Source organism: Calonectris borealis, chromosome 7, assembly GCF_964195595.1.
Source record: "Calonectris borealis chromosome 7, bCalBor7.hap1.2, whole genome shotgun sequence".
NCBI lineage: Eukaryota > Metazoa > Chordata > Aves > Procellariiformes > Procellariidae > Calonectris > Calonectris borealis.
In genome coordinates, this window is record NC_134318.1 from 29,378,303 (window position 1) to 29,403,553 (window position 25,251).

A 25,251-nucleotide genomic window follows, 5' to 3' on the forward strand; every position below is an offset into this window, starting at 1 on the left:
GAAGGTTGATACACCATCAAAAACAGGCAGAGCAAAAGGATGGCGTTGCCATGCCTAAGTAACACTACGTAATTTTTTTTTAGCCTAAAGCAGTTCTATTGCCAAACAAAGATACCCTTTGAGGTAGATTCTTCCAATTCTTAAATAACATGTTGAGATTAAAAAAAAAGAGATTTTCTTCCCCCCTCCCCTCCTTCCCCCCGAACAATGCCACGAGCATAACTTTTGTTTGAACAAAGATAAGCTGATTATCCTGTGAAGGGCACAGAGATGCTGCAGTCTTAGGCTAACTCTCTAACACTTGAAATGAAAGACGAAACATTTCATATGAGTTTGCAAATAAAATACCTTCCCTATAAGACATGTGTCCATTCTATAGCAGTTCCTTTATATGTAATATACATACTTAAATTTGAAGGTTTGGGGTTTGGGTTGTTTTTTTTTCTTTTTTGAGCCTTATTTTACATTCTCATCTTGGAAAGTTGTAGGGAATTTATCATACAAGACAAGACAGGGTAATCTACAAAAATTTAAAAGGAAGCAGTATTATAAAACGCACACATAGATATTATTAAAAATTTCACTTGTTAAGGGAGTCCCAGTTGGTGCATCTACTCAATACCGTAACTTCCTCTTCATATATACACACATCCTACAGACAAATCACAGTGTAAGATTTAAATGATGGCATTTGCACAGAGAGCACAAAAGGAGAGCACATCTTCCTTTGATTATTTCACAAACAGCTCTTGGAGCTTTGCGCACATACTGCACGTGCGGCAAAGACTTCACACAAACGAATTCAGACCTCATATGGCTTTCACAATTTTTACATAGGTGGGCCAAATGCTCATCTCCTCAAATCTCCACTTAGCTGATATTTTAGGATCAGTGTTTCCTCCATTTAGAGAAAGTGCTGAAGCCAGGTAACAAATATAGATATGTTTGTTTCTTAAAGAGCAGTACAACAATACTACTGGTGTAGTAAGATCTCATTTATAACTTGGTCTTATAGAAACACTTTCTGTGCACTATTTACTGCATAAATAAATTAATGTCTGAAGATGAGGAAGTTAAGTTAAAATGAATGCATCACTGTAATAACAAATTCCATTTTGTTATTTGATAAAACACAACCACAGAGCAAAGAAGCATCCACTTAACCTGTTTGGGCACAACCACTCTTAAGCTCTGTTTCTGCCCTCAAGTGAACATGAGAGCAGTCACTTGTTCACATGCAACTGCTGCATTTTGTATTTTTTAGAGACATTGGATGGTCATACCAATGTTGCTTTGCAGATTAACATGTGCAGGCAATTCGGTTATTCAGCCCAGTTCTAAACCACTTCCTTACCTGCTCACAACAGGGGAGGTCTAACACTGTTTCTGAACTCACATTCCACATCACAGGGCCATTCTTTCCCAGCCATCCTAAAATAATGCTTGCAGGTGTGTGCTGGCAAGAAAACTAATACGTACGGTTTTCAATAATGTCTTGTGATTAACAATGGAAACGAGAAAACTTCCCTCAGCTTTCAATATGATAAAATATTTCTAGCCAATTCAGACAGGGCTATAGAAATAGCTGGGTTTTTTTCAGTTTACCCACTTCAATTTTTCAGAAGTAGTGTATTTATAGTAAAAGCAATGTTAATCAAATTAGATCCTTGTGTTTCTACTATTTGCCCGAATCAAGCTCAAGTTCTAACTCAGGTGACTGATTTCTTCTGTTCCAACCAAGGTGAAGCTCCATTCATTCCACATCTTCCTTGGTTTCAGAGTTTTTCCTGTTATTTTCCCTGAACTAGGCAAGATTTCATGAATCTGGCTCCCAGAAATCATGCAGCTTTCCCTAAAGAGTAAAAACAAAATAGTAAACAAGTCAGAAAACTAATGATAGAAGTAAAGAGTAGAGTAGGCAAGTGCTTAGCTTGAGATCACCACAATGTGTTGCAAGTCTCTAGAATTTTATTCAGAAACGCTTGCCAGTTTCCCCATATGTGAATCAACTCCAAATATCTCGGAAAAAAACAACTCTGGAAGAGCTACATCATTATCAACTTTCATCAATTGCTAAGTAGCTACTCCAGCCATGTGTTACACTGTCTAATTCCCTTCCCCCTCTATAACCAGAAACGTCACACAAATTATGTCTTTTTTGCACATTGCTGGGAGCAATTAATAGTCTTTACAGACAAATGGTTGATTACACAATTTTTAACTGAAATCAATACTAATCATATATGTATAATTTAAATTTTATGTAAATGATACACTACATTACTGGAAAGCTAGGCTTTTCCAGGACAGGTAGCTTTATATTCCAAGACAGGACTCAAACAGTTGGCCTGATCACATTACAAAAGAAACCTTACAACTCTGGACTGGAAGAAACAGCTCTGATCTCGGACATCAGTAGAAATTATCCACCTATTCCACCAAGGCCAGCTAGATACCATGAAGGCAAATATTAATGAAAGACTAATCACAACATTATTTTTGACTGCATACTTTTACAGAGCATGAAAAGCTTTTCCTAATCATTGCCTGAAATTCAACACATTCAAAGGGGGAGGAGTTATCAAGAGCCATTAAACATATGTGGATAGAGCCTTGGACTCAAGTAGTCTCCAAGTCACACGCTGCCAGACCACAGCAGGAAGTACATCACTGCATTCCTGCCCCAACGTCCTTCTCAAAGCATCTGCTAATAACCATAATCAGAGACAGGCCCTGTGACTTGACTCAGTACTAGCATTTCAGTGCATTACGCAAGCCATTTACAAAAGCAGCACTTTTAAGGTTAAAGACGAAATATCTTGGTTTTATTGAAGCCAGCAAAGTAAGAATTTTAATTAAAATCTATTCTAATACATCTAAGTGTATTCCACAGCCATGCCATTTATGAAGAAAAAAATCTCTTTACAAGAACATGCTATTTTCAAATGCTAAAAAAATGAGTTAAATGCACCCTGCAATATGAAAAGAGAGAAAAAGGTTTCAGTACAGTACCTGAGTAGGCCGAGTGGTTTGTATCATATCTTGCCATTTGCCGTATATCCTAGCAACTAAGTCTTTTACCTGCAAATTCGGATTGATTAGTTTAGCCATTTATGTTAAAAAAGTCAAAATCACACCCCCTGTCTCCCCCCCACACCCCAAACTCGTAAAGCCCCGGATAACCCAACAGCCAAGGTTTACTGGGAGGGAACAATTTTACAGCTGGCACAAAGTATCATCACCTCAACTCCAACCAGATCCCTGTAATTTGGGACTCAGAATTCAGAGTCATGTACTCCACACAAACACATTACAGGCACATGATTCCCCACGTTAAGTGTTTGGAATCAGCACGCAAGCCTCTGGCCTCCAAACACCCACCTCATCCTTCGAGTGAGTTAGGTTTGTTACACAAGTCTGATTGTACCTAGAAAAAGAGCCTGTGACTACAATCACAAAAGCCAACTATGCAGCACTGTCTGCTTCTGAAATTATGCAGCACTGTCTGCTTCTGAAATTAATTCCTTACACTTAAAACTGTGTTTTTTCATAACCAATCACAAGCAGGTGTTTAATCCAAGCCATTCAGAACTGAGATTTGCTTCATATGCTGTGTTAAAAGCCAGCACAGTGGCATTCTCTGGAAGTTACTGTACTATTACATAAATGAAGTGATGGGGAAAAACAAAGTAAGATTCTCCTCTCTCAGTGCAAGGGCAATAGAAACAAAAGTGAAAGCGACCTGAGATACAAAAATCCAAGGCAAGAGTCATTAACTTGTTAAAAGGATCCATGCTCTACTAATCTGGCCCAATAAAAAAGAAAAATCTTCTTGAGAGGTGAGGATGCACACAACTGCAAATGTTTGATTTAAAGCTGGAGAATCCAAGGCTTTTCAAAGTTGAGGTCAGTCACTTTATCACTGATCTGATTTTGCTTTGCTACAACAGCATGCAAAGCATGAAAGTCTCAAAGTTAGGACTATCATCAGTAAGCCCCACTCCACAAAACACATGAAAGGCAATTATCCAAGCTTGATGCTACATCACATACACTGTTGGCTTAAATCCACAACATTTTTAACTAACTCATTTATCCGAAAATAAAACAGAGACATATGAAGATAGGCTAGTTTTTCAGTCCTCTGTATCCTGTACGTAGCCTCTGCTCTTATAAGTAGAGTCAACTCTCAGTGACTGCCAGGAAAAGAAACGGAGCAACTCTGTGGGTCTGAAAGTTGAGATGCCTGTCTAAAAGGAAGACAAGCTCACATTTTACAGTTAAGAGTCCTGTTGTCAGCAAAAAGAGTATTTTCAGTGCATTAAAATGGGCATATATTCATGTACATGCAAAGACATGATGCACACAGAGAAACCAGAAAAAAAAACAAACCCATGAGGAACTCTTAGAATTTCCAGGGCTGGGATAAGGGAACAATACATATCAAGAACACTAAAAAACACCTCAAACCAAACAAAAAACCCAATGAACTGACATGTCTTACCTTAGTTCGATAAAACAGCCTTGCATCTTCCCTAATATCACATTTTATGTGCTTATCTAAGGCACCACAAAGCTTCAGTAAGTGTTGCTAAATAAAGACAAAAGTGTACAGCTATTTAAATCCTCCATGTCAAAACTAAAAGCTTTCTTCAAATATTACTTCAATTTAAAAGTTATATGCTTCAGTTTGAATTTTTCTCAGAAACATACAGTAAGGAAGGAAGAAAAGAAAGAAAACAAGATCACCAGATCCTCTATCAGTTGCTGGTATGCACCCAGTAAACCAGGTCCAAGAGCTTTAAAAAACAGTTTTGAAGTATACTGGAGCTACACATCACAAATTTTAAGGTTCCTGCTAGCTAATTTGTAAGTTCTTTCTGTCCCCAAAGTAGCAAGCGCAGTGCCATTCAGATCTTTTATCATCAGAAAAAAGTTCTGAAGTTACAATAGATAAAAATAACCTTTTCAGTAATGATGACTCAGTTAATTTTCTTTTGCAGTCTGCAGGAACTGGCTGAGCAGGGTTTATGTACTGATCTTTTATTTCTCTCTAAATTTCTGACTCCTTTAATAAAGCAGTTTTGCAAGTTCATAATCTCTTAAAAATGGCTCCCAAGATATTTCACATTCTGTGATTTTATTCATAAAATTCCTGTTTTCCCCTCACTGAACAGCTACAAAGAGGCTCCACTCCGCAGAACAGGTGAGACATGCTGAAATTCTACTTATAAACATTTGCTGGTGTTGCAAGAGCATGACAATTTACCCCATCTAACTGGAAAAGTACCAGAAATTAAAGTTATATTGATTTTATACAAAGTCTAGCCTGCACAATATTCTTCTACTGCCCAGTTCAGCCACACCTCTCTTGCCACTTGATGGCTACCAGGTCAGTGAATAATAGACTCTTTGTTCATTACAAAATATAGACACCTTTTCTTTTTTAAAAAAAAAAAAAAAATTAAGTTCTCCACAAATCTTCAGGAAGGCAGTTGTAAAAAACAAATCTCAAGAGATCGTCACAATATAATTCTCTTCTTTACCAAAGATGACTTTGTTTCAGATCACACTCTGTGATCACCTTTTTGCACTGAGTAGGAAACTGAGACACTTAAGCCATGAAATGTAACCAAACGTTACTGCTTTGCCTCTCGCAAACAATTCATATGACAGGTTTCTTAACAGCCAAAGTGATTCCATGTGGCAGAAGGTGTACACGAACACCTTGCAGCAAGCAACTCACAGCAAATGATCACAGAAATCTGAGTAAGATTACTGAAAGGCTAAGCAGAAGGTATTACTTAACAGATGTTCACATCACGTGGCACATCTCACTTGCATGGCTGCACTCCAGCACAGAAAACCATGACGTGTTTGAACAGATTTTACTGGATATTTTCAAAGTATTTTTCTTCTAGACTGAAAAATTTCAACCCTACTTCAAAAGTTCATAGGACCATTGGACTTCTTAGCATTTCTGTGTTCATCTCCAGTTACTTGCTAAGAAAGATAACAAAATAAATGTCTGTTGATCCACAGCCTTATGTTTTGAAGTCATTCCATGTGCAGAAACGCAGAAGAGGTTTATTTCTCTGCAGTAAGTGCAGAGAAAGCTCTTTTGCATTTACTTTGCCCAGAATAAAAGTTCCCCCCAGTGCTATTATCTACTGGCAATCTTCTATCACATGATAGCTCTTACCAAAACAGACCAAAAGTGCATGATAAATAGTCTTTTAAAATCTAAAGATCTAGCCACTGAAGTTACTTACCCTTTGATTAGAATTTACAACATCAAAGAAACTAGCTTCACTGACTAGATGAAGGAGGATGTAGATTAGGTAGTACGCCTGGAGAGAAATCAACAGAGCTTTAGCAGTCAAAGCACAATCATAGCTCTTCACATCCAGATACAGCACTATCTTTACTTTCTGGAATGATCCCTTCAACAGCCAGATCAATGGACAAGTATGACTACACATTTGCCTAAATAACTAATTTGAAACAGTACATTAATATGTTACAAATATTTTAAAACAGCATTACACTGTTTTAAGTTACCTAAGTAACCTACAAAACTTTTTGTAGTTTTAATTACTGAAAATTAAATTCAGCAGTTGGCTTTATTTTCCCATCATTTACATCCATATCAAAATACTTGCTAAGAGATTTCATTATAGACTCAAATAACCAAACCAATATTCAATTTTTGGATGGATGGAAATACTAAATCTTTCTAATACTTGTTGATGAGAAAAGATTCATAAAAGATTCATAAATCTCCTTCTGAAGCCTGCAGGTGAAGGTCTGGTTCAGCATCAAACAGTTTCCACTGATTACATCAGAAGGGAGGGAGGATGGTCCTCTGATTGCAGAAGACAGGACTCAAGACATCCATGTGACTTAGCCATGCAGAAAATCCGACAATTTCCCTGTTTGTAAAACAGCCTAATGCAGCTTCCTCTGTCACATGCTACTTCTTTCCTTCCTCCACGACTATAATCAAAATTGAACATGAGTAATATTTTAATTATACAGATGAACAGCAACAATAGTGTACATACAGTTCCGTGTACAGAACTGTCCTCAGTTAACAGCAATTAAAAGAAACATTCTTAAAATTGCAGAAGATGCATAAAAAGACAAATGCAAAAATGCAGTCAGCTATATACCTCCTGTTCTAGTTCTGTATGAAGGTGGTCTCCATCGGCATTCTGCTGCTCTAGCCCTTCTCTCATCTTCTTTAGTAGATTAGAAGGTTTCATGTACACCAGAAACTGATGCAGAAGACACATCTAGATACAAACATTACAAATCGGACTGGTTTACTGGCAACGGAAAATTGGAAACCCAGTGTCACTACAATATTATTTGCCCACTAAGACAAGAACATAAAAGGGGTTTTTAATTAAAATGGAAGTTTTCATGATTTGGGTAATTTTTGACTATTCACAACTAAGGCGTTTGTATGTTGCCTCAACAAAAGATCAACCCTGTGAAAATAAAGAGTGACCCTACATGAACACAAAAGGAAGACTGAAAGTGTAGACCTCTTTCCAGTGTCCAAAATGAATGTTTAGGCACATAAACAATACTGCATTTACAAGCTGCAGAACATGCAGGTTACACACATGTGCAAATATACTTCTAATACTAATCTAAAATAAAAATTACTAATCGGTCATTTTGCAAGGTTCTTGAAAGTAGGCTTACAGTATTAAAACACAAACAATAATATACATGTTTTCTGAACTTTCAAATTATACACACACACACAACACATATATGCAGTACCTGCTTGTCACTGTCATCAGGTATTTCTATAATCTTTTTATTAAGAAGCTTTGAAATTATCACTAGGCTAAGACGTCTTCTTACTTCCCTGAAAAACAATTAAAAAAATTTCTTTCCCAGAGAATTTCTTAAATCCACACTGTTTCTACAAAGTATATGAGGCTATGCATGGCTTCCCTAGACATAAACTTGCCTACAACTATTAAATTGGATTTTCTCAATATAAGTGCTATTAAACGAGTAAAGAGGCTAGTAAAATATAAGTACCCTTATCTCATTGCAGCTTTTCTTCTGCACAAGTAAACACTGCTAGATGCTTGCCTCCAAGCCTGAAATTGAAGACCCAATTCATTCTCCTCGCTCAGATATATTATAATCTATTCATTTCAAAGATGCAGAACTCATAACAGATTGACACTTAAAAGCAGACATGAATCACCCAAAGAAAATTTAATTTTTGGTCATTCAGACAAGAATTAGAGTAGGTGATGGATGCCAGAACCTGAAGTTTTTAAGTCTTTCTTTACTACAGAGTACCAGGAAGTCCGCAGGCCAGAAAACTACACATAAAATGTAAAATAACCCTTTTTCACAGCAGAGGTGATCAAGCAGCTATGTATATGCACTTCTTATTATGTATATAACGGTAGCATATGAGAAAACCCAAATACTTTTTCTTTTTAAAGCACCATGTAATACCTATTGCATTTATCAGACTTCGAGCTTATACAAATATATCAGCTGTTAATGATACAAATAAATTAGCTGTTAATGATAGTACATATTTTGGATGTTACAGTGTCATTACCGTCCACGTATTATCCAGCTAGGCACCAGCTGAACTAGCCACAGGAGATTATGGTGATGACTGGAGAGTTCACTCACTGCCAGGCAGAGCTCAGGCATCTTTAAAAGAACAATGACAAAAATCCCAATACTGAAGAACGGGTATGGTGGGCATTTGTTTTATTTGCAAAGGAGTACACAGCTACTCCCTAGAAACATACACAGCATAAATGTTAAAAGGAATTGATCTAATAAGGGATGATGTGCATAAAGATAATTCTGCATTGCACCTGTTAGGTCTGCTAAATACTGTTTTACAATAGGGTTGGGGAGATCAGATTGCTTTTCATGACATTTTATCAGCTTAGTGCAATCATTTCTTCATTCTTTCAGAAAGTCATTTTAAATACACAGCTATTTTAGTAAATATAGATTAAGTTCAATACAACAGTCCCCTTGCAGAAGAGGACAGGCAAGCATAATGTCATGCGACAAAAAACCTCTCAGTATACCCACCCACCTCCTAAATCTCACACAAATCCAAAGCTCCCAATTTGTTCATATTAAATTTTCAAGCAGTATTTTTCTGATACGTCAAGAAAAAAAAGACTTCAAAATAGAAGTTTCTTGAAAATTAAGTTACAGTTTCATACGTCTAGTACAAAAAAAATTATTTATGAAGTTACCTTTGTATCCCAGTCTTTTATACTTATCAGAAGCTTTATGAAAAGGCACTGAAAATCTATCAAAGGAATTTGCTTTAACTGTTTCTCCAAGCTTATTTTAAATAGCAATAGAAGCAGCAACAATATTTCTTGATCTGTATATCCACCTTGAATTACTGTTGTACAGAAACCTAGAAACTTTAAAAGAAATAAAAAGCATTAAAATCTGAAATTGGTTTAGCTTATTTTAAAGTATGTTGAGAACTTAAGTCTTCCACCCTCACATTAAAATGCACCTCAAATGATACATTGTTCTTGCAACACTTGTGTACTAACATCTCCCCATCTCCCAGTAACTGCACTCTAATTTTTTTTTTTTTTTTTTTTTTTTTAAATACCTGCTGGAGGCTCATCTTCTGAACAATGGCAATATTCCCCGGATATTACAGGAGGAGGAAAGATCTTTCTCCACTGCACAGATAATCCTCATCTAACTGAATAAAAGACTGACAGACTTTCTAAATACACAAGTAATGCTGAAAACATAAATCAAGAGATTTTTCCCCACCCAAGTATTATCACATGGGTTACTTATAACATGGGATGTGTGTATAAATGAGAACACAAATTAATCAAGAGATGTGTATTTTTTCTCTAGTGGAGATGCTCCGAGTGCTTCCTCTTGAACTAAGTGATTTTATACTTAAAAATCTCTAAAGAAATGATGTTAGGAAAATTCAAATACTTCCACAAGGAACTCTGAAATCAGTTACAAAGTCAGTATTTTCACCATACAACCTTTAATCACAGAGAACTAGCCGTGAAGTGTGACCAGCACTCATTCAGCCTATGGTCTCACGGGACACAGAGCGTGGTTCTAACAGCTCCCTTCCACAGGAGAGTCACAGTCACAGCTCCACCTGACCTCCATGAGCTCCCACCTCCTTCACCTTGCGCTGCACAGGGACTGATCGCGTACCTCAGAGCTGCACTAACACACTGAGGCAGCACAAAACATGCCACCCAACATCAACTCCCCTTCCCATTTCCACTGGAAGACAGAAATGGAGAGTTTCTTCCACACAAGGGAGCAAAGACATTTGAGAAAGTGCCACAGCTGGAAAAGGGAGGCAGCAGAACTGTGCAGTTGTGAGTGAAGCCAATGGAAGTCAGGGAGAAAGAAAACTAAGGTTTGCAACAAGCCTGCAATAATCTCTGCTGAATGCGAAGGTGGAACCCCAGGATAGCACGTACTCACAAAACATGCCCAGGACTAGATTAAGACACCAGTGTTTTTGCTAAAACAACAACAAAAAAAAACCACCCAAAAAACCAACCAAAAACACGCAAACAAAAAAAAACAAAACAACCCCCCCCCCCAAAACCAACCACCACCAAAAATCCAACAACAACAAAAAAACCACCACACACCAAAAAAAAAAAGCAACAACCCCACCCACCCCAAAAAAAGACTCCACAAAAAAGCCTCCCACACTAACTGGAGTTCTCTCACCTTAATCACATTAATTAAATTGTTTTCAGGTAGACTGGAGAAGGCTGGACTGGCAGAGGTTAGGTCTCCTCTTGGCTGTTGTTTACTCACTGTTTCTTGCATCTGACTTCTAATAAAAGAGACACTAATCTGAGCAATAAATCAACAATTTAAAAGCTCACAAAGGCTTATTTGCATCAAATTGAAGAAAAAAAACCCTGCAGGTTTCAAAATGCTTTCAAATCAAAACAATCCTCAGTTAGAGAGAGCACACATCTATCTTAACTTGTAACCAATTACTTACAATTCTGCCCAGCTATTTAGGCAACAATTCTTGTAAACCTCCATTAGGCAAGTCCAGGACAAAGGACAATGCTCTGCTTTGCTGAATCCTTACCTGGCAGGCATTGTTTAAAGTTCTTATTTACCCTTATTAAGACTTGAGCTGAGAATTTAAAGAAGAGTATGCCTTGATGGAAGGGAGGGGAAATAAAGGAGAACCTTCTGATTCTACAGTCTAAGCACAAGACTTGCTTTGACAGGATCTAAGCAATAAGTATCAAAAGGAAAACACTTACAAAATATCACACTCGTTAAAGTTGGGCTGAAGATGTTGCAATGGAAAGAGAGATCTAAACGCAACACCCATATTGACAAAAACAGCTGACACATCAGCTAGTGAAGGAATCCATGGTTTAGACTGTTCATCACTGATGGAAGCTACAAGTAAAAGACACAGAATGGATTAGTTTTAAATTTAGTTCTTAGCATTAGTTCCTTTTAAGGGAAGCAAATAAGCTCAGCAGTCTGCATCAATTCTACCAGCTCTCATCTCAGAGGATTTGGTGCATTGAACGATATGCTTATTTTCAGAACCATGAGGGGAAAAAAAAAAAAGTAGTCTAACACTGTATTTTACGCTAGAGAAACATCTTGCCTATGTAACAGGCAAAATACTTTAAAGTTCCACCCATTTTCCCTCACAGCTCTCTTTCATCACAAACAGCAGAATAAGCAAGGAGGCAATATTTACTTTTAAGAGAATACATGAATTACTGTTCTGTGTAGGTACAGGTAAGAGGGCATTATCATAATGGGACTGGAAGTGGAGCTAAGTAAGATTTGAAAACAGGCGAGGCTTCTAGAACAGAAGCGCTAAACAGATGGAATTCACTTATTTGATAGAAATAAGAAACAATGCTTATTGCAAAAAGAGCTGATTTGTATGATTACTTGTATCTGAAAGTCTGTAAAGTCTACAGAGGAATATCCATAGGACACTAAACTAGCAAGGTACCATCAAACTAGATGCAGCATTTTCCAAACAATGATAGAAGTCACTAGAATTCTGAATTGGGTCAATTTTGTGTCTTAGAGCTAAGTTTGTAAGAAAAAAAACAAATATCATGGAACACAACACTCAAGACACTGCAGGTTCAGCTCTCAATGTTCAATTCAGTAAAAAGAAAACAACAAAAAAAAAGATACATCCTTAGTTAAGCACTGGAACAGAATGTCTTAAAAAGGTTTAAAGACTCCACAGTTGGCAATTTTAAAGTGGTTAGACAACTTTCCAGGGGCAACTGTAGCCTATTTGATGCAGCTCTGAGGCCACAGATCTGCTGGGATCTCTCCCAGCCTTAATTCTTTGAATGCTCATTGATCAGCTTGAGCTGTTCATTCAGAATCAAGCTTAATGCCAGCAAAGCACAAAATAAAGGAGGCTACATCCCTTCTTGTATCAGCTCACGGTCTTATTTCAAAAAAGATTCAAAATAGGTGGTACAACTTGGAAAGACCTGAGGAGCCAGTACGTCAAGAGGACTGCATTACTTTAACTATGTTAACTGGCAGGCTTAAATGAATTAGTGGCTTTTGATGGATCTGAATAAAGTGAAGACATGGAGAACATACAAAGGAACTTGTACTGGAGAAGTATTTAAGAATACAGATGAAGCAAGGCAAAACACACAAGACACGAGCAGCAGCGTGGGCTGAAGCAGATCCTTGAAAGTGTTTCTGTGCAGGTGTATGATTCTTTTCACTTTTGCCGTTTACCTGGAAAGTAAACTATGTAGTGCTACATACTGGGTATGACAATTTGAAAACCATCTTGTAGTCCTTAAGCTATGAAATTAACATCTGCATCTTCTAAAGCAAAGAGGGAAAGGAGAGTAAACTTTTGAGCAGACTGGGTTCCTCTTCAGGTCAATTCTATTTGTGAAATAACAGAAGTGAGTTTAAAAGACTCTGTACCAGATGCACTGCTTTGCAAATACATGCCAGGACCACATCATGTGGTACAGCTTGCACACGCTCAGTGAAGATCAACTCCTAGCATTTGTGCATTACAAAGTAACAGAATAACCTAAATTCATGCCAGAATCACAGAACAGAGCCAGTGCTTTTTACTTCCTCTCCAACACCTTTCTATACTTAACAGAAGGGAAATGCCTTCATTCAGGTGGTCAGTTTTCCATCCTTCAAATACTCACCATTTTTTAGTGTTATCTCCATCAATCTGTCTAAAATCTGGGTGGAAACACAATAGTCAGGATGAACAGATATCATCTGTGGAGAGAAAAGAAGCTACATGTCAAACACCAATTTGCATGATGGCATCAGTTTTCTTTTAATTAAAAAAATAAACCAACTCTTCGGTAAAGTAAAATAAGAAACAGTAACGGAAAAAAAAAAAAAACACCAAAGCCTCTAAAGCAAGATACACCAAGGAGAACAGAATATTGTGAATATGCATTATTTCATGCACTGCACAGATGCTATGAATACTTTAAAATTAATTATTTGCAATATCAGAATGCTGTAACCCCATGTTGAATCTGTTGGTTCATAAGAAAGTACTGAGGGTTAAAAGAACAGTCACTCAGAAAGCGTGGAGGAAAGTTATCCCTAGTGTTTTACCCCTAGTGACAATCAAAGTATTTCAGACTGGAGAACAAATCAGAACCCAGAAAGAAAGATTTTTTTGATTTAAAAGTTGTTAACCTAATGCAACAGATTCACAAACTTGTTCTGATTATTCCTGCTACAACTGGCTTCCAGGAAGAATATTACACCTGGACAGAGTGTAACTGCATGAATAGTATAGTCTTACCTGGAAAAGCCACTTTAGAATTGGTATGGGACACAAGATGCAACTGTAAGCGGAACTTAGAAAACCATTAACAGCTAAAGAAAGCTGCTGTGTTACATCAGAGCTGTAAGACAAAGATGGGGGCAGGGAAAGAGGAGAAAAATCAATTAGTGGTTGAATCAGCACTTTCACAAAAGCGTAAGAACTTCCCCACCCCTCAGAGCATCATCAACAGCAAACAAAGATCTGAACATCCAAAACAGATGTTATTCTTATGCTCTTACCTATATGAAATACTATAGTAATTTAACCTTAATTGTTATTTAGATTATTTAGAACAACTATCTTTTTCTCCAGGATGCCATACTATAAAATTTGGAAACATTTTTATTATTAGAGAATAATAGCTTCAAATAAACATGGTTTACACTATTGTACTATGAACCATTATGCCTGTCTACAGATGGCCTGCTATGCTCAGTGAGACCAGTGAATAAGATTTTTTACTGTCCAATGACCTTTACCAACACTTTTAGAAGAAAAGAGAAAAAACTTCATTTGAAATCTTTTAAATAAAGAGTCTGGAGGCAAACTAAAGCAATTAAAATCAAAAAGTAGCTGCTGGAAGAACAGAAAATATGTCATTTTTATTACTGAATTATTTTAGCTTTAATCTTCTTTAGAAAGTCAGGTATGTCATTAGCAGTTGAATTAATAATATGCAGTTTCCCACATTCCCTTCCTTTAGTCTCCTCTATTCTCACTATCTACTAAAACAGATAGCTCTGCTGAGAGATCTGTGTCCTAACTTCTCCATATACCCTCTACCTGTCTGAATGAGCAAGTGGCTAGGAAGACATCCACGTGCCAACTGGACAGACAGTAGGTGCCAGCTGTGCCAACTGGGCAGAATGCATAGGCAATTAAATCATAATTGCCTTCTGCAAGGGATGATCCGTTTAATTCTCATTCCTGTCACTGATTTACAAGATACTTTTGAAGCTTATATCCTTGTGATCTTCAAAACATATTAATAGAGAGGCCTGAAGCCAAAGGAGTATATCGCAAACGTCACTTCCTCAAGAGACGAGGAGAAGCCACCCTCCTCTTCACACCCACAATAGCACATAAGCGTGTACACAAAATCCTTTAAGATTAAATGAATTCTCTCAGTTTCACTGATGCAAGTTTGGAATAAAATACCAACTGAAATAACCAGAATTTTTCAGGATTTATACTTGTGATATTAGGTAAGAATTTGTCCAGCTATTTGTAGCCTGACAGCCTGATAAATATAGAATACAAATCCCTATGAGTTACAGATCAGCTGTGTATATACACAGAGACACACTGCTAGCTCAGTGACTGAGTCTAACAGATGTCAGAAATTGTGACTTTCTGCAATCCTCATTAAGTGGAGTCCTAAATCCCAGGCCCATTCAGGACGAAAACACGTAAAAGTCTTTCAGCAGACATAATGCAACATTAGTAGGTCACAAATCAGTTCACCACAAAGGTCCTCCTTCTGTCTTGGGATAGTTAAGCATTTATTCATTATAACATTTCACTTCTGCATTTATCTTCCACAAACTGGTCAGATTACCAATGATAGTCCAACACAGCAGAAATATGGAAAAGGCCAGAACACCTATTTTTTTCCCTATGTCTCATTTAAGATGTTTTTTCAAGAATTCCAGGGAAGGAAAGAAGGAAGCTTCAAGTAATAATCCACTGTTCTGTAAAGCTAACCTGGAAAGGAGAATTCCAGGGAAAGGGAGTCAGTCTTGCCTACTTACTAAGACAGAGCTCACTTGCATGCAAAGATACTATTTTATCTTTAAAACTGCTAACACTGAAGAAAATCATACAAGTAAACACAACAGAATGAAGAGAATATTCTTACGTAAGAAGGAGCTTTTCTATAGGATTTTGAGGGATGAAATGAAAATTCCTCAAGTCAAGGTTATGTTGACTGAAGATTTTCCCAGAGGTTGATAAATCAAATATATCTTCTCCAGGATGGTAGTCAGGTATGGCATGAGCTATTACTGAAAATCTCTTTATAAACGCCCTGTAAAATTCAAAATTGCTTTTATGAATTTAAACATTGAGAAGCTATTTTCTGGTTGAGATAGTTATTTTCAGATGATGAACACATCAGCCTTATGTGAAAGCTGAATTGTTAAAATACGGTAATGTTCAAGAAAATCCACCCAACCCCAGAAGACGATAAAAATGGCTCACATTAAACATATTAACAACTGATGGAAAGAGAGAGAGATTAGAAAAAAAGGCTGGAAAAGCGAAGGACTAGATTTAATTGGTTTTGGAGTTGGAAGGACCTGTGCTCTTCTGAGAGATTTTCATCTCCATTGGCATTCTCCTCATCTTCTCCATCTGAAGAACTAGTTTCCCTTCCTTGTAAGTCTTCCTGTAACCGCTTTTCTAGTTCATCTACCCTGAAATAACAGCAGCAGAACACATCATCACCATTTAGTATTTACAGCAGAAGAAACAAAATTTAAGCTCTGAATGTGAACCCAGGAGTCAGTAGCCAATTATCCACGGCAAGAGCATGTGAGACATTGCATCTGCACAAAAAACAAGCATGTTGCTATTCCACGATACAAAGTGGACGTTTCCTAAAGCCTAATGAATTTCCAACAGCACATTCAATCACTAGCTTGTCAGAGGCAAATACGCTCAACCAACTTCTGACAGAATTTTTTGAAAGTTTTGTGCAATTACAATCTTCTGGATGAATTTTTTTTTTTTAATTTTTTTTTAAACGTCATACTAGTATTTTATTTGTTAAATAGTATTAGTTATAGAAGTATTCACTGCTCTATAGTCAGTCAGCCCATAGTTACTAGGGTCAGATTCTTTAATAAAAACAGTTAATCATACATATATACCCATCACCACCACTTGCCATTAGTACATATACCACATTACACTTTCTACCCAAAAGACCTCTTGCAAGAGCACTCATTAGTTCTGTTCACTGAACTGTGTAACTACTCAGATAGCGATAGCCTACACAACCTTGGAAACCAAAACTGAGCTACAAATGCCTTTGAAGAAACTAGTATAGAGTCAGTCTACATAAATACTTCTATTTCATGCCTGACCGGCAGCTGCTGGCTGGCTCAGTGACCTACAACGAAGGCATCGGTAAATTTAGTCCAGTTCTTGAGGGGCAGACAGATGTATCACAAATCACTCATTATTGCTTGGAAGGAGCCTGTCATTCAGCTTTTACAGTTAAGCCGCACTTGTAGGTCCTTGTCAGATGTATGTTGGTGGCATCAGCAGGCAAAGCTTAGCTTGCTGCTACCCAAACTCCATCCATTTTGGGTAGATGAGGTAAATCTAAGCTTCTACAATTCCATCCAAATTTTCAAAGCAGCTTTAAGAAACAAACCTTTTAGATTCTTCTTTCTCCTTCAAGAGATGTTCTAAGCTGTTCACATATGACACCTGGCTAACAACAGGAGGCTTAGAAAGCTGTAAATGAAATAGCAAGAAATTAAAAAAAACCACAAGCTATCAATTCATTCAGTATTAGACAACAAACATAATCAAAATAGAAACCTCTTCCAATTTTACGATGTTTTACTTGAAGATAAAAACTCAGAGACCCTGAAAAACAGACAATTAACAGTTTAGGTTTCTCAGTCCCTTGACAATTTTATATAATGGTCAAATCTCTCTCTGTGACTAATTAGAAATAACCATGCTTCACAATGGATCTGAACAGCAAAGCAAGTCTCTGTGCCTCTCCCTGGGGCTGACCTCCAGCTAACCTTCACAAAGAGCATTAGCATCAAAAGCCTTTTACCTCACAGCTTTATTATTATCCTCCACTGAGACCCTGGGAATCCCCATTCTCGTGCATGAGACAAGAAACCCAAAAAATGATTCAGTATCTCTTTGTTACTCTCAGGAGTCCCTAGAAGGCAAAGCACCAGTGTTTGGACACCTCCAAAGTCATCACACAAAACAAAGCTTCCAATCAAAATCCTAATGCAAGCCCAAATTAAGAAGCTAGTAAATAGAACTAAAAAACAAAACAACACACAAAGAAAGTCTTAACCGCTAGCAAAATTAGTTTGTTTTTCAGTAGCCAGTGTTTTATTCAGCTAGTAGCAGACAACACAGATTTGAAACCTTTTATTACCATGATTCAGTTCTTTGGACAAGCAGTGCCCTTCTGACACCACCTTCTTAAATTGCAAGCCTCTTACTAGTGACAAAGCTTCTTCCTATGAGCTCCTTCATTTTAGGAGAACACAATTTAATAAGAGCGTACCCTGTCATCGGAGATTTTCTATTACGCAAAGGTAACAGAAGTTAGTTTAAGAAGTTAGTGTCTACCTGCTAATAAAAAAGCCAGTTAATACAGCATTAATTTTTGGCATTCAGAGATATCTTTCGAATATAACAAGCAGCATGTCTTTGTGTGAAAAATCTGAAGATCTCTTACCTTATTTTATATCTGGTTAATATGCCTAAAATGACTTTTTAACTGAGGAATCAAGACTTTATTCTAACATGCACATATGCCCCTTCTTAGAAGACAAGAGAAGAATGCTAGTATATTCAAAAACCATGGTCATGGAAATTTTGGGACAGTTCTTAACTGTCTTGTCTTCCTTGACCATTAATTATGCAGAAACAAGATAGGCCAAATGTTGTGGTCACATTCATGTTCCACAAACATTTGATCTAGGCTGCATCTGTTTATCAGCGTTAACCATTAATTACATAGACGCGTTGGTTAAGATTGTGGAATATGTATGTAACCACAAAAGTCTGATCTATAACGTGCTTGAATAATTAATGGATAAGGAAAGAGAAAATAATTATGGCTGTTCAATATCTGCCCTCAGAGATACTCAAAGAGAAACTCCGTTAACAAATAAACCATTTCAGAGATTTAAAATCAGGAGACAAGTACGAGAGTATTTATACAGGTATTCTGCTAAGAGCAGGTTTGTTTTCTACTGTAGAAAATAGCAGTGGGTTGACCCCAGCCAGCAGCTAAGCACCACACAGCTTGTTCATTTCCCCACCCAGTGGTGCAAGGGAGTGAGTAAGAAGAGCAAAAGCAAGAAAACTCCTGGGTCGAGATAAAGACAGTTTAATAAGTGAAGGAAGGGGGGGTGAGAGGGAGAAGACAAAGTGATGCAAAGGCAATCACTCAGTACCTCCCACAAGCAGAAGGATGGCCAGCTAGACTCTGAGGAATGTCTACATGCCAGAGCAGCTCCCCCTGCTTGGTTTTTATTGCTGAGCACGACACTATGTGGCATGGAATATATCCCTTTGGTCATCTGGGGTCAGCTGTCCAGGCCACACTAAGTCCTACTGCAGGATGTTCCTAATTAAACCATTATTTTACAATAAAACTACAAAATCACAACTTATTTGACAAGCTGTTATTGAACAAATAGGCTAAACACAGATCAATTCACCATTGTATCCTGTAAACTGGGATTTAAACACTTCTTTATCCATCCCTTGTGAGCAGAAGTAATTTAGCTTTTTGAAAGCCTTTCTAAAATACTTCCAATTTCCATGAAATTCAGCCTCAAAGAAAACATCACACTTACAGATCAAGAACTCATACACAGACTTCTGACAATGACAGACTGTGACAAGGATATATGACTGGAGTCTAGCACACAGATCTTTCAACAGATAGATCAATTTCCCCATCTAACTTCAACTCATAAAAATCTTACCTGGTCAGGAAATGAAAACATTAGATCCCACACATCTTCTACATGTAACCTCCTGCCTTTTTCTTTAGGGGGAAAAAGCAAAACCAGAACTCCTAAAAAGGAGCTCTGAAAGGCATACAGCTAATGCAATCTAGCTGCACAAACCATCTTTCAGCCATTCCAAGGGCAAGCATAGTAACAAGCACCCTTTCTCTGACTACATTGCACCGTACAGCATAGGACCCTTAAGTAACCTCAGTAACCAGTTTTGCAGGCAAATAACTCCGAGTTTTCATGGATTATGAATGAAGGCAAAAAATCACGCCAAAAAATACAATATAACAAAGGTGATGCAATGCTTTTTTTGGTTTTTTAGCCACTTACATGAAGCTTCAGTAATGGAGTCACGGTGTCCTGAGAAAAACTGTCTTCCAGGGTTCCTGCCTGTGGCTTAGGACTTGAAGACAGAATTTCTTGCAGTGGCATGAATACTTCTTCTTCATCATTGTCATCATCATCTAGACTGCATTCCAAACTCTCATCTTCACTATCAAAGCTGCTTTTTGCTTTTCCATTCAACTTGGACTTGTCTGTATAGGTGCTTTCAACTTTTAACTCACCTGAGAGTTGTGAAGACATAAGGTTGCTGTCCATGCACCCTTCTTTAAAAGACAACGAACAGGGAACACTTTTACCAGTCTCTTCTGAGAGTGCAGGTTTCCCAGAACCTTCCACTGAACAAGAATCAGAAGCGTTTTCTGAAGTCTTGTCTTTTGTTTTTGAAAAACTGTTGCTGGATTGAATACTGTAGGCTTTGTTGTGTGCACGTCCTTCTGGTCTTTTCCCATTTTGCTCCTTCTTAGCATCCAATACCTGAGGTAAGCCAGCATTCTGGAGATGAGATTCCACACCTTTTGTTTGTGTTAAGTGGTGGAGAGAAGGCCACACAGTACTTTTTTCCTGAGAAAAAGAAAGGGACTTTTCCAAGAAAAAGTGTGAGTTAGCCACCTGCAATTGATTCTCTTTGGTATCCACAGCAGAAATGTGGTTATTTTTACCAGGACTGTGTGCAGAATATGAAGGTGACAAACCTACAGAGGAACAATTATTTTTCTCATTTTCATCGCTTGAGTTGAGGTATTCCTCTGGAAGAGTAGAATCATGTCTAGGCAGAGCAGCAGCCTCCATTAGTTGCAGAACATCACCACAAGTAGACTTCAAAAGGATATTTTTTACAAAGTCAGACCTCCTATTTTTGCATTTTGCAGATGACCTACCAAAAGCAGGGTCATTCAAACTTGGTAACTCAGATTGATTTGAACTGTCTGCATCCACACTCATGGCAGTGCGTTTTCTTTTCCCAGAAAAGTCTGTTTGTTTGGATCGCCCAGAAGACATCTTAAATCTAAGGCAGCGTGAAGGAACAGACTGGCTCTTCCGCATACCAGCGGCCACCTCAGATGACATTCTCAGTGCATTTGGAGGAGATGCCTCGTGTTTTGAAACCTGCTTTGGCTTTGGTTGAGATGGGTCATCTGTGAAGTATTTAAGAAAAAAGTAAACCACTGTTGTCATGTTTAAAAAAAAAAAAACCAAAACCAACCTGTAACAGCTTACCCTTTAAAAAACTAACTTCTGTTTTTAAGTCAACTATGACTGAAATTTTTATCAGAAACTACAATACTTCCATTCTGCTTGAACACAGTGGACCACAATTGAGATTTAGCTGATGCTGTACTGTTACATTACTATTGTAACTAACTTGGAAATGAAATTAAATCCTTTTATTTTAAAGCAGCCACTGTAGAACACTTTTTCTGTACACTAGAATCAATCAGTTTTTGGAACAGACAATAGCCCAGTTGAGGTATGGGACTGGAAGAAAGTTTCTGTAATTACATATAATGGTTATAAATAATGAACATTATGAAAAGTATTTTGGAAATACTGCAATGATTTTAACAGTGCTCATGAAAAAGCATTCAGAATATGAAAAAAATCTGTTTTCAGGCTATGGTTCTATGGCACCAGAGCCCACCTTCCTCACCATGCTTTTCTGCTTCTGGCCAGCCTTAAGCTGGCACCAGCAACCTGGACACTTCATGGCAAGCTACTTCTTGGAGCTGATGTGGCTGAGAACTTCCCAACTCAATTTTCAGCCAGATCAGCTCCTCACTCTGCTGGCCAAGTCCCAGTGCTAGCCTAGGCGGAAAGTGAAGCATAGCGGCAGAGAGTCTAACAGGTTTACATAGCCATGGATCCACAACACGGGAATACTCTTCTTGTTTTGGGTTCCCCTCCTCCTTTTCTTTTTTTTTTTTTTAAAAAAAAATCATTCTGCTGACCTAGCTCAAGCTTCTATTCACCTGAGCTTTTTATATTCACTTCTACCTAACGTAGAACAAAATTGATCCCTGTGGTTAAAAGGGACAAAGAGCAACAAGAATACCAGCTAAACTTTAGTGTTCGGTTCAACAAGAATGTGCTTTTTGGATTAAGCTGAAAGGCAAGATTTGTTAGCCACCACAAAATGCAAGACAAACAATAAAAATACTCAGGGATTAAGGGCTTAAGACAAAGAAATATCGTGACTTCTAATTAAGTTACAAACAATCTGTTTTTCACTAAAATCTCAAATTACTTTTAAACCTCTTCAAGCTTGCCATATATTAGAAATAACCTTGACTATACAGCAGTAATTTTTTTGAAGTTATGTTTTTCTGTCTTCTCTCTCAAGAAAAAAAGCCCTTAAAAAGGGACAATAAGTGATGAACCTGATTGTTTAATTAATTCCGTATTATCAGCACTGCTTCTACCTGAGGCAGTCTCCCTTGAACCAGAATGTGATATTTTTCTTAAAGGACATCCATTTCCCTAAAAATAAAGACAGAAAATAAAAAAGTTAATTGCATACTTTTTAAAACCAGGATGTTGACGTCTTGAGCCAAGTGTTGAATCCAGCACAGACTTAGTTCCACTCACCCCCAGAAATATGGTAATATACTTGATTTCAAGACAAACTTAAAACACAGCTGCAAAGATCTCAACCAAAGGACTCTCCACAACCTGAATTTTATATCTTTTCTTCAGATTCGCCTCCAGTTCTAAATCTCTCCACTTTTAGGGCCATTAGCCAGTTGCGTCCCTGGGCTATATGGCAACATAGCCCAGCTGGCTTTCCTCAAACAAGTTATTAGGAACTTAAATAACAGAATGACAGAAAGCACAGACAAGCAAATACGGAGGGAGGGGTGCTAAGGAGAAAAGGAAACAGAAACTAAACAACCTTTTTTGTTCCATTCATAGTACATTATGGAGGCACACGCAAGTAACGACAAGTAACAGGAATCTTTTAAAGGGTTTTCTCGGGTGGTAAAAAAGTGAACATAATTCAACCTGTAATGAAATACTACACACTTAATAGGACCACTCCCACCTCTACCTAAATATTGTGGCTTAAGTGCATAAATCTGAACTGCTATTAACTGCAACTTCTAACTAGCAGAAATTTGCCAGGCTGTTCCCTACACTACATTGTAAGAAAACACAAGTTTATAAGGCATTTAAGATAACAAAGACATTTTCTCTACAAAATACAATTTAAAGTTACAATTTCCATTGCATTTTCGTACTTGCATCTAACCCAGAACATCTCCCCTGCTTTTAAAGCAGGATTTCTAATTTATTGTAAAATAGTTAAGAATCAGCTTACCCAAGCATGACCTAAGATTTACAAAGGAATAGCAAAAGAGCATAAACTTTTGTTATATCTGAAAAAGGCAGCACCAAGAATCTCATCCTACATTGAAAAAGAAAAAAAAAACCCAAAACAAAAAAAAACAAAACCCCACAAAAACAAACACATGCACAATGGGTCACTGATGTCCACCTTTAACAACCCTTTTAAACACACCTGATGTGATAGGCTTGTTCCTGAGAATGGCTTTACCGGATGTGGCTTAGATTGTTTCATTCTATGTTTCTTCCGCTTCCTTTCTCTGCGGAGAGCTTCCAGTGACAACCTAAATTCAGAGTCAGTTGGAGTGCAGGGCAATTTCAGGGGAAGCCCTGCGTTTTGGCACAGAGAGGTGTTGTTTGCAGTGCCATTATTTCTAGCACAGCCTTTTCGAGTATCAGCTTCTGACGATGAAACCCATTTGTCAGAGTCTGAACTAGTGTCTTCTAGATCCATACAGTCAATTTTCTGTTCCCAACTATTTCCACAAGACAATGGTGCTCTTGTTACACCTAGACACTTCTCATTTCTTCCCTGTTCTGACTTGACAGTTTTATCCTTTTTGGCCAAGAAACAGCTGCGAGACCCTGCGGTAATAAGGAGTTTTTGAATCACAACTTTTGGGTACAATGAATCCAGGGCCTTGCATGCTCTGCCATTCTCCAAAGTGTTTACACTGTCCTTTTTCTCTTTAATTCCTCTCCGAAAGGCATCTAACACAGGACTTGTGTTTGGTGTTTGGTCTGGCATCTTTTTTCTTCTGACCTTCTTTGGAGAAGATATTTTCTTTTCAAAACATTCAGTGCGTAAAACTGACAGTCCGATTCCTGCATCTTTTACATTTCCTCTATCTGGTGAGCACAACACAGTTCTGTCTTTACGGCCAAGGTCTAAGAGAAAAAAGAAAAGACAAGTTATTCACAACCACGATATTGGAAAAAAACAACCTTATTGGACTGTATTACTTGATATTTTCTCTCTCTTACACGCAATCCAAAATGAATTTACTTAATCATTTAATTTTGCTAGTGCCATGAGATTTATTTCCTACAAAAGAACTGCATGATCTATGTCACAGCTGCAGTTGTTATAAACAATCTAGCTTACATGTGAGACAATAACTTGAAATAATAATTACATTGCTATTTAAAGAAATGCATTTTAATAGGAAATTAACGTTTTCAGTTACATTATTAGAAAAAATTTTAAATGTGCTCATTTTGATATATTTGGTAAGGTGTACTCCTTATATTGCTGCTCCAATTTGGAATGAGATTGGACTATAATTCTGCACATTTATATAATTAAAACTCATACAAATATCTTCCATTTAAAAAACATATATTTACCTTGGTTTAAAACTGGTTTGAAGAACTCTGTAATGGTCTGGTTTCTGAAGAGAAAACACAACTTTATCTTTTTAAAAGAACAATACCTAAGTGCCCATACAGCAAATATTGATAAAATTAAAATGCTGTAATTTATTTCTACAGATTTTTTTTTTTTAATGCCAGCAGCTCTTATTTCTGATAGCTCTTTCTGATAGATCATCATCATCCTCATCGCCTTCTAGCCTTTACTTTGCTTGGCTAGTGAAGCCAACCTGTCAGTTTCCTCGCTCAAACTGTTTCCTTTATCATCCTAGCAAGTCTTAACCACCCTTCCAGCTTAAACTAAGCTTTCTTAAATGGGACTGACCTCACCTGTACCCAGAATTCCAGATGAGACCTCACCAGTACCTTATGTGATGGTGTGAACAACCTCCCCATCTCCACTGTCAACACTTTGAGCTGGTAACCCCTCCTATAATTTTTTTTTTTAAAAGGTTTTACAGGGTAAGCAGCTGGCCTTATCAATACCATCAGTGACCAAACCTCCTCAATGCATTATAAGTTGCAATCAAGTCTAACCACAAAGTTCTATCTGCAAGGTGTAAAGTTCAACTAATCCTATAACTT

At 37.5% G+C, this 25,251-nt stretch overlaps 1 protein-coding gene across 4 annotated transcripts in view; it reads right to left on the reverse strand.

The window, feature by feature from the left end:
* Window positions 1-451: 451 nt before the first annotated feature.
* SLF2 (SMC5/6 complex localization factor 2) overlaps window positions 452-25,251 on the reverse strand; it is a 28,879-nt gene continuing 4,079 nt past the window's right edge. For 2 of the 4 annotated variants that reach the window (XM_075154912.1, XM_075154908.1), the window contains exons 2-20: window positions 24,643-24,686; window positions 23,471-24,183; window positions 22,332-22,431; window positions 19,942-21,092; window positions 17,256-17,338; window positions 16,174-16,290; window positions 15,735-15,902; window positions 13,853-13,955; window positions 13,233-13,308; window positions 11,316-11,457; window positions 10,759-10,867; window positions 9,267-9,443; window positions 8,603-8,700; window positions 7,795-7,882; window positions 7,173-7,295; window positions 6,273-6,350; window positions 4,505-4,591; window positions 3,013-3,081; window positions 452-1,852 (exon numbers count right to left, since the gene is read on the reverse strand). In XM_075154912.1, coding sequence (XP_075011013.1) covers window positions 1,817-1,852; window positions 3,013-3,081; window positions 4,505-4,591; window positions 6,273-6,350; window positions 7,173-7,295; window positions 7,795-7,882; window positions 8,603-8,700; window positions 9,267-9,443; window positions 10,759-10,867; window positions 11,316-11,457; window positions 13,233-13,308; window positions 13,853-13,955; window positions 15,735-15,902; window positions 16,174-16,290; window positions 17,256-17,338; window positions 19,942-21,092; window positions 22,332-22,431; window positions 23,471-24,183; window positions 24,643-24,686 — 3,562 coding nt within the window. In that variant the 3' untranslated portion in view covers window positions 452-1,816. The remainder of the gene's footprint in view (window positions 1,853-3,012; window positions 3,082-4,504; window positions 4,592-6,272; window positions 6,351-7,172; window positions 7,296-7,794; window positions 7,883-8,602; window positions 8,701-9,266; window positions 9,444-10,758; window positions 10,868-11,315; window positions 11,458-13,232; window positions 13,309-13,852; window positions 13,956-15,734; window positions 15,903-16,173; window positions 16,291-17,255; window positions 17,339-19,941; window positions 21,093-22,331; window positions 22,432-23,470; window positions 24,184-24,642; window positions 24,687-25,251) is intronic. The other 2 variants (XM_075154911.1, XM_075154910.1) reach the window with 1 other exon arrangement.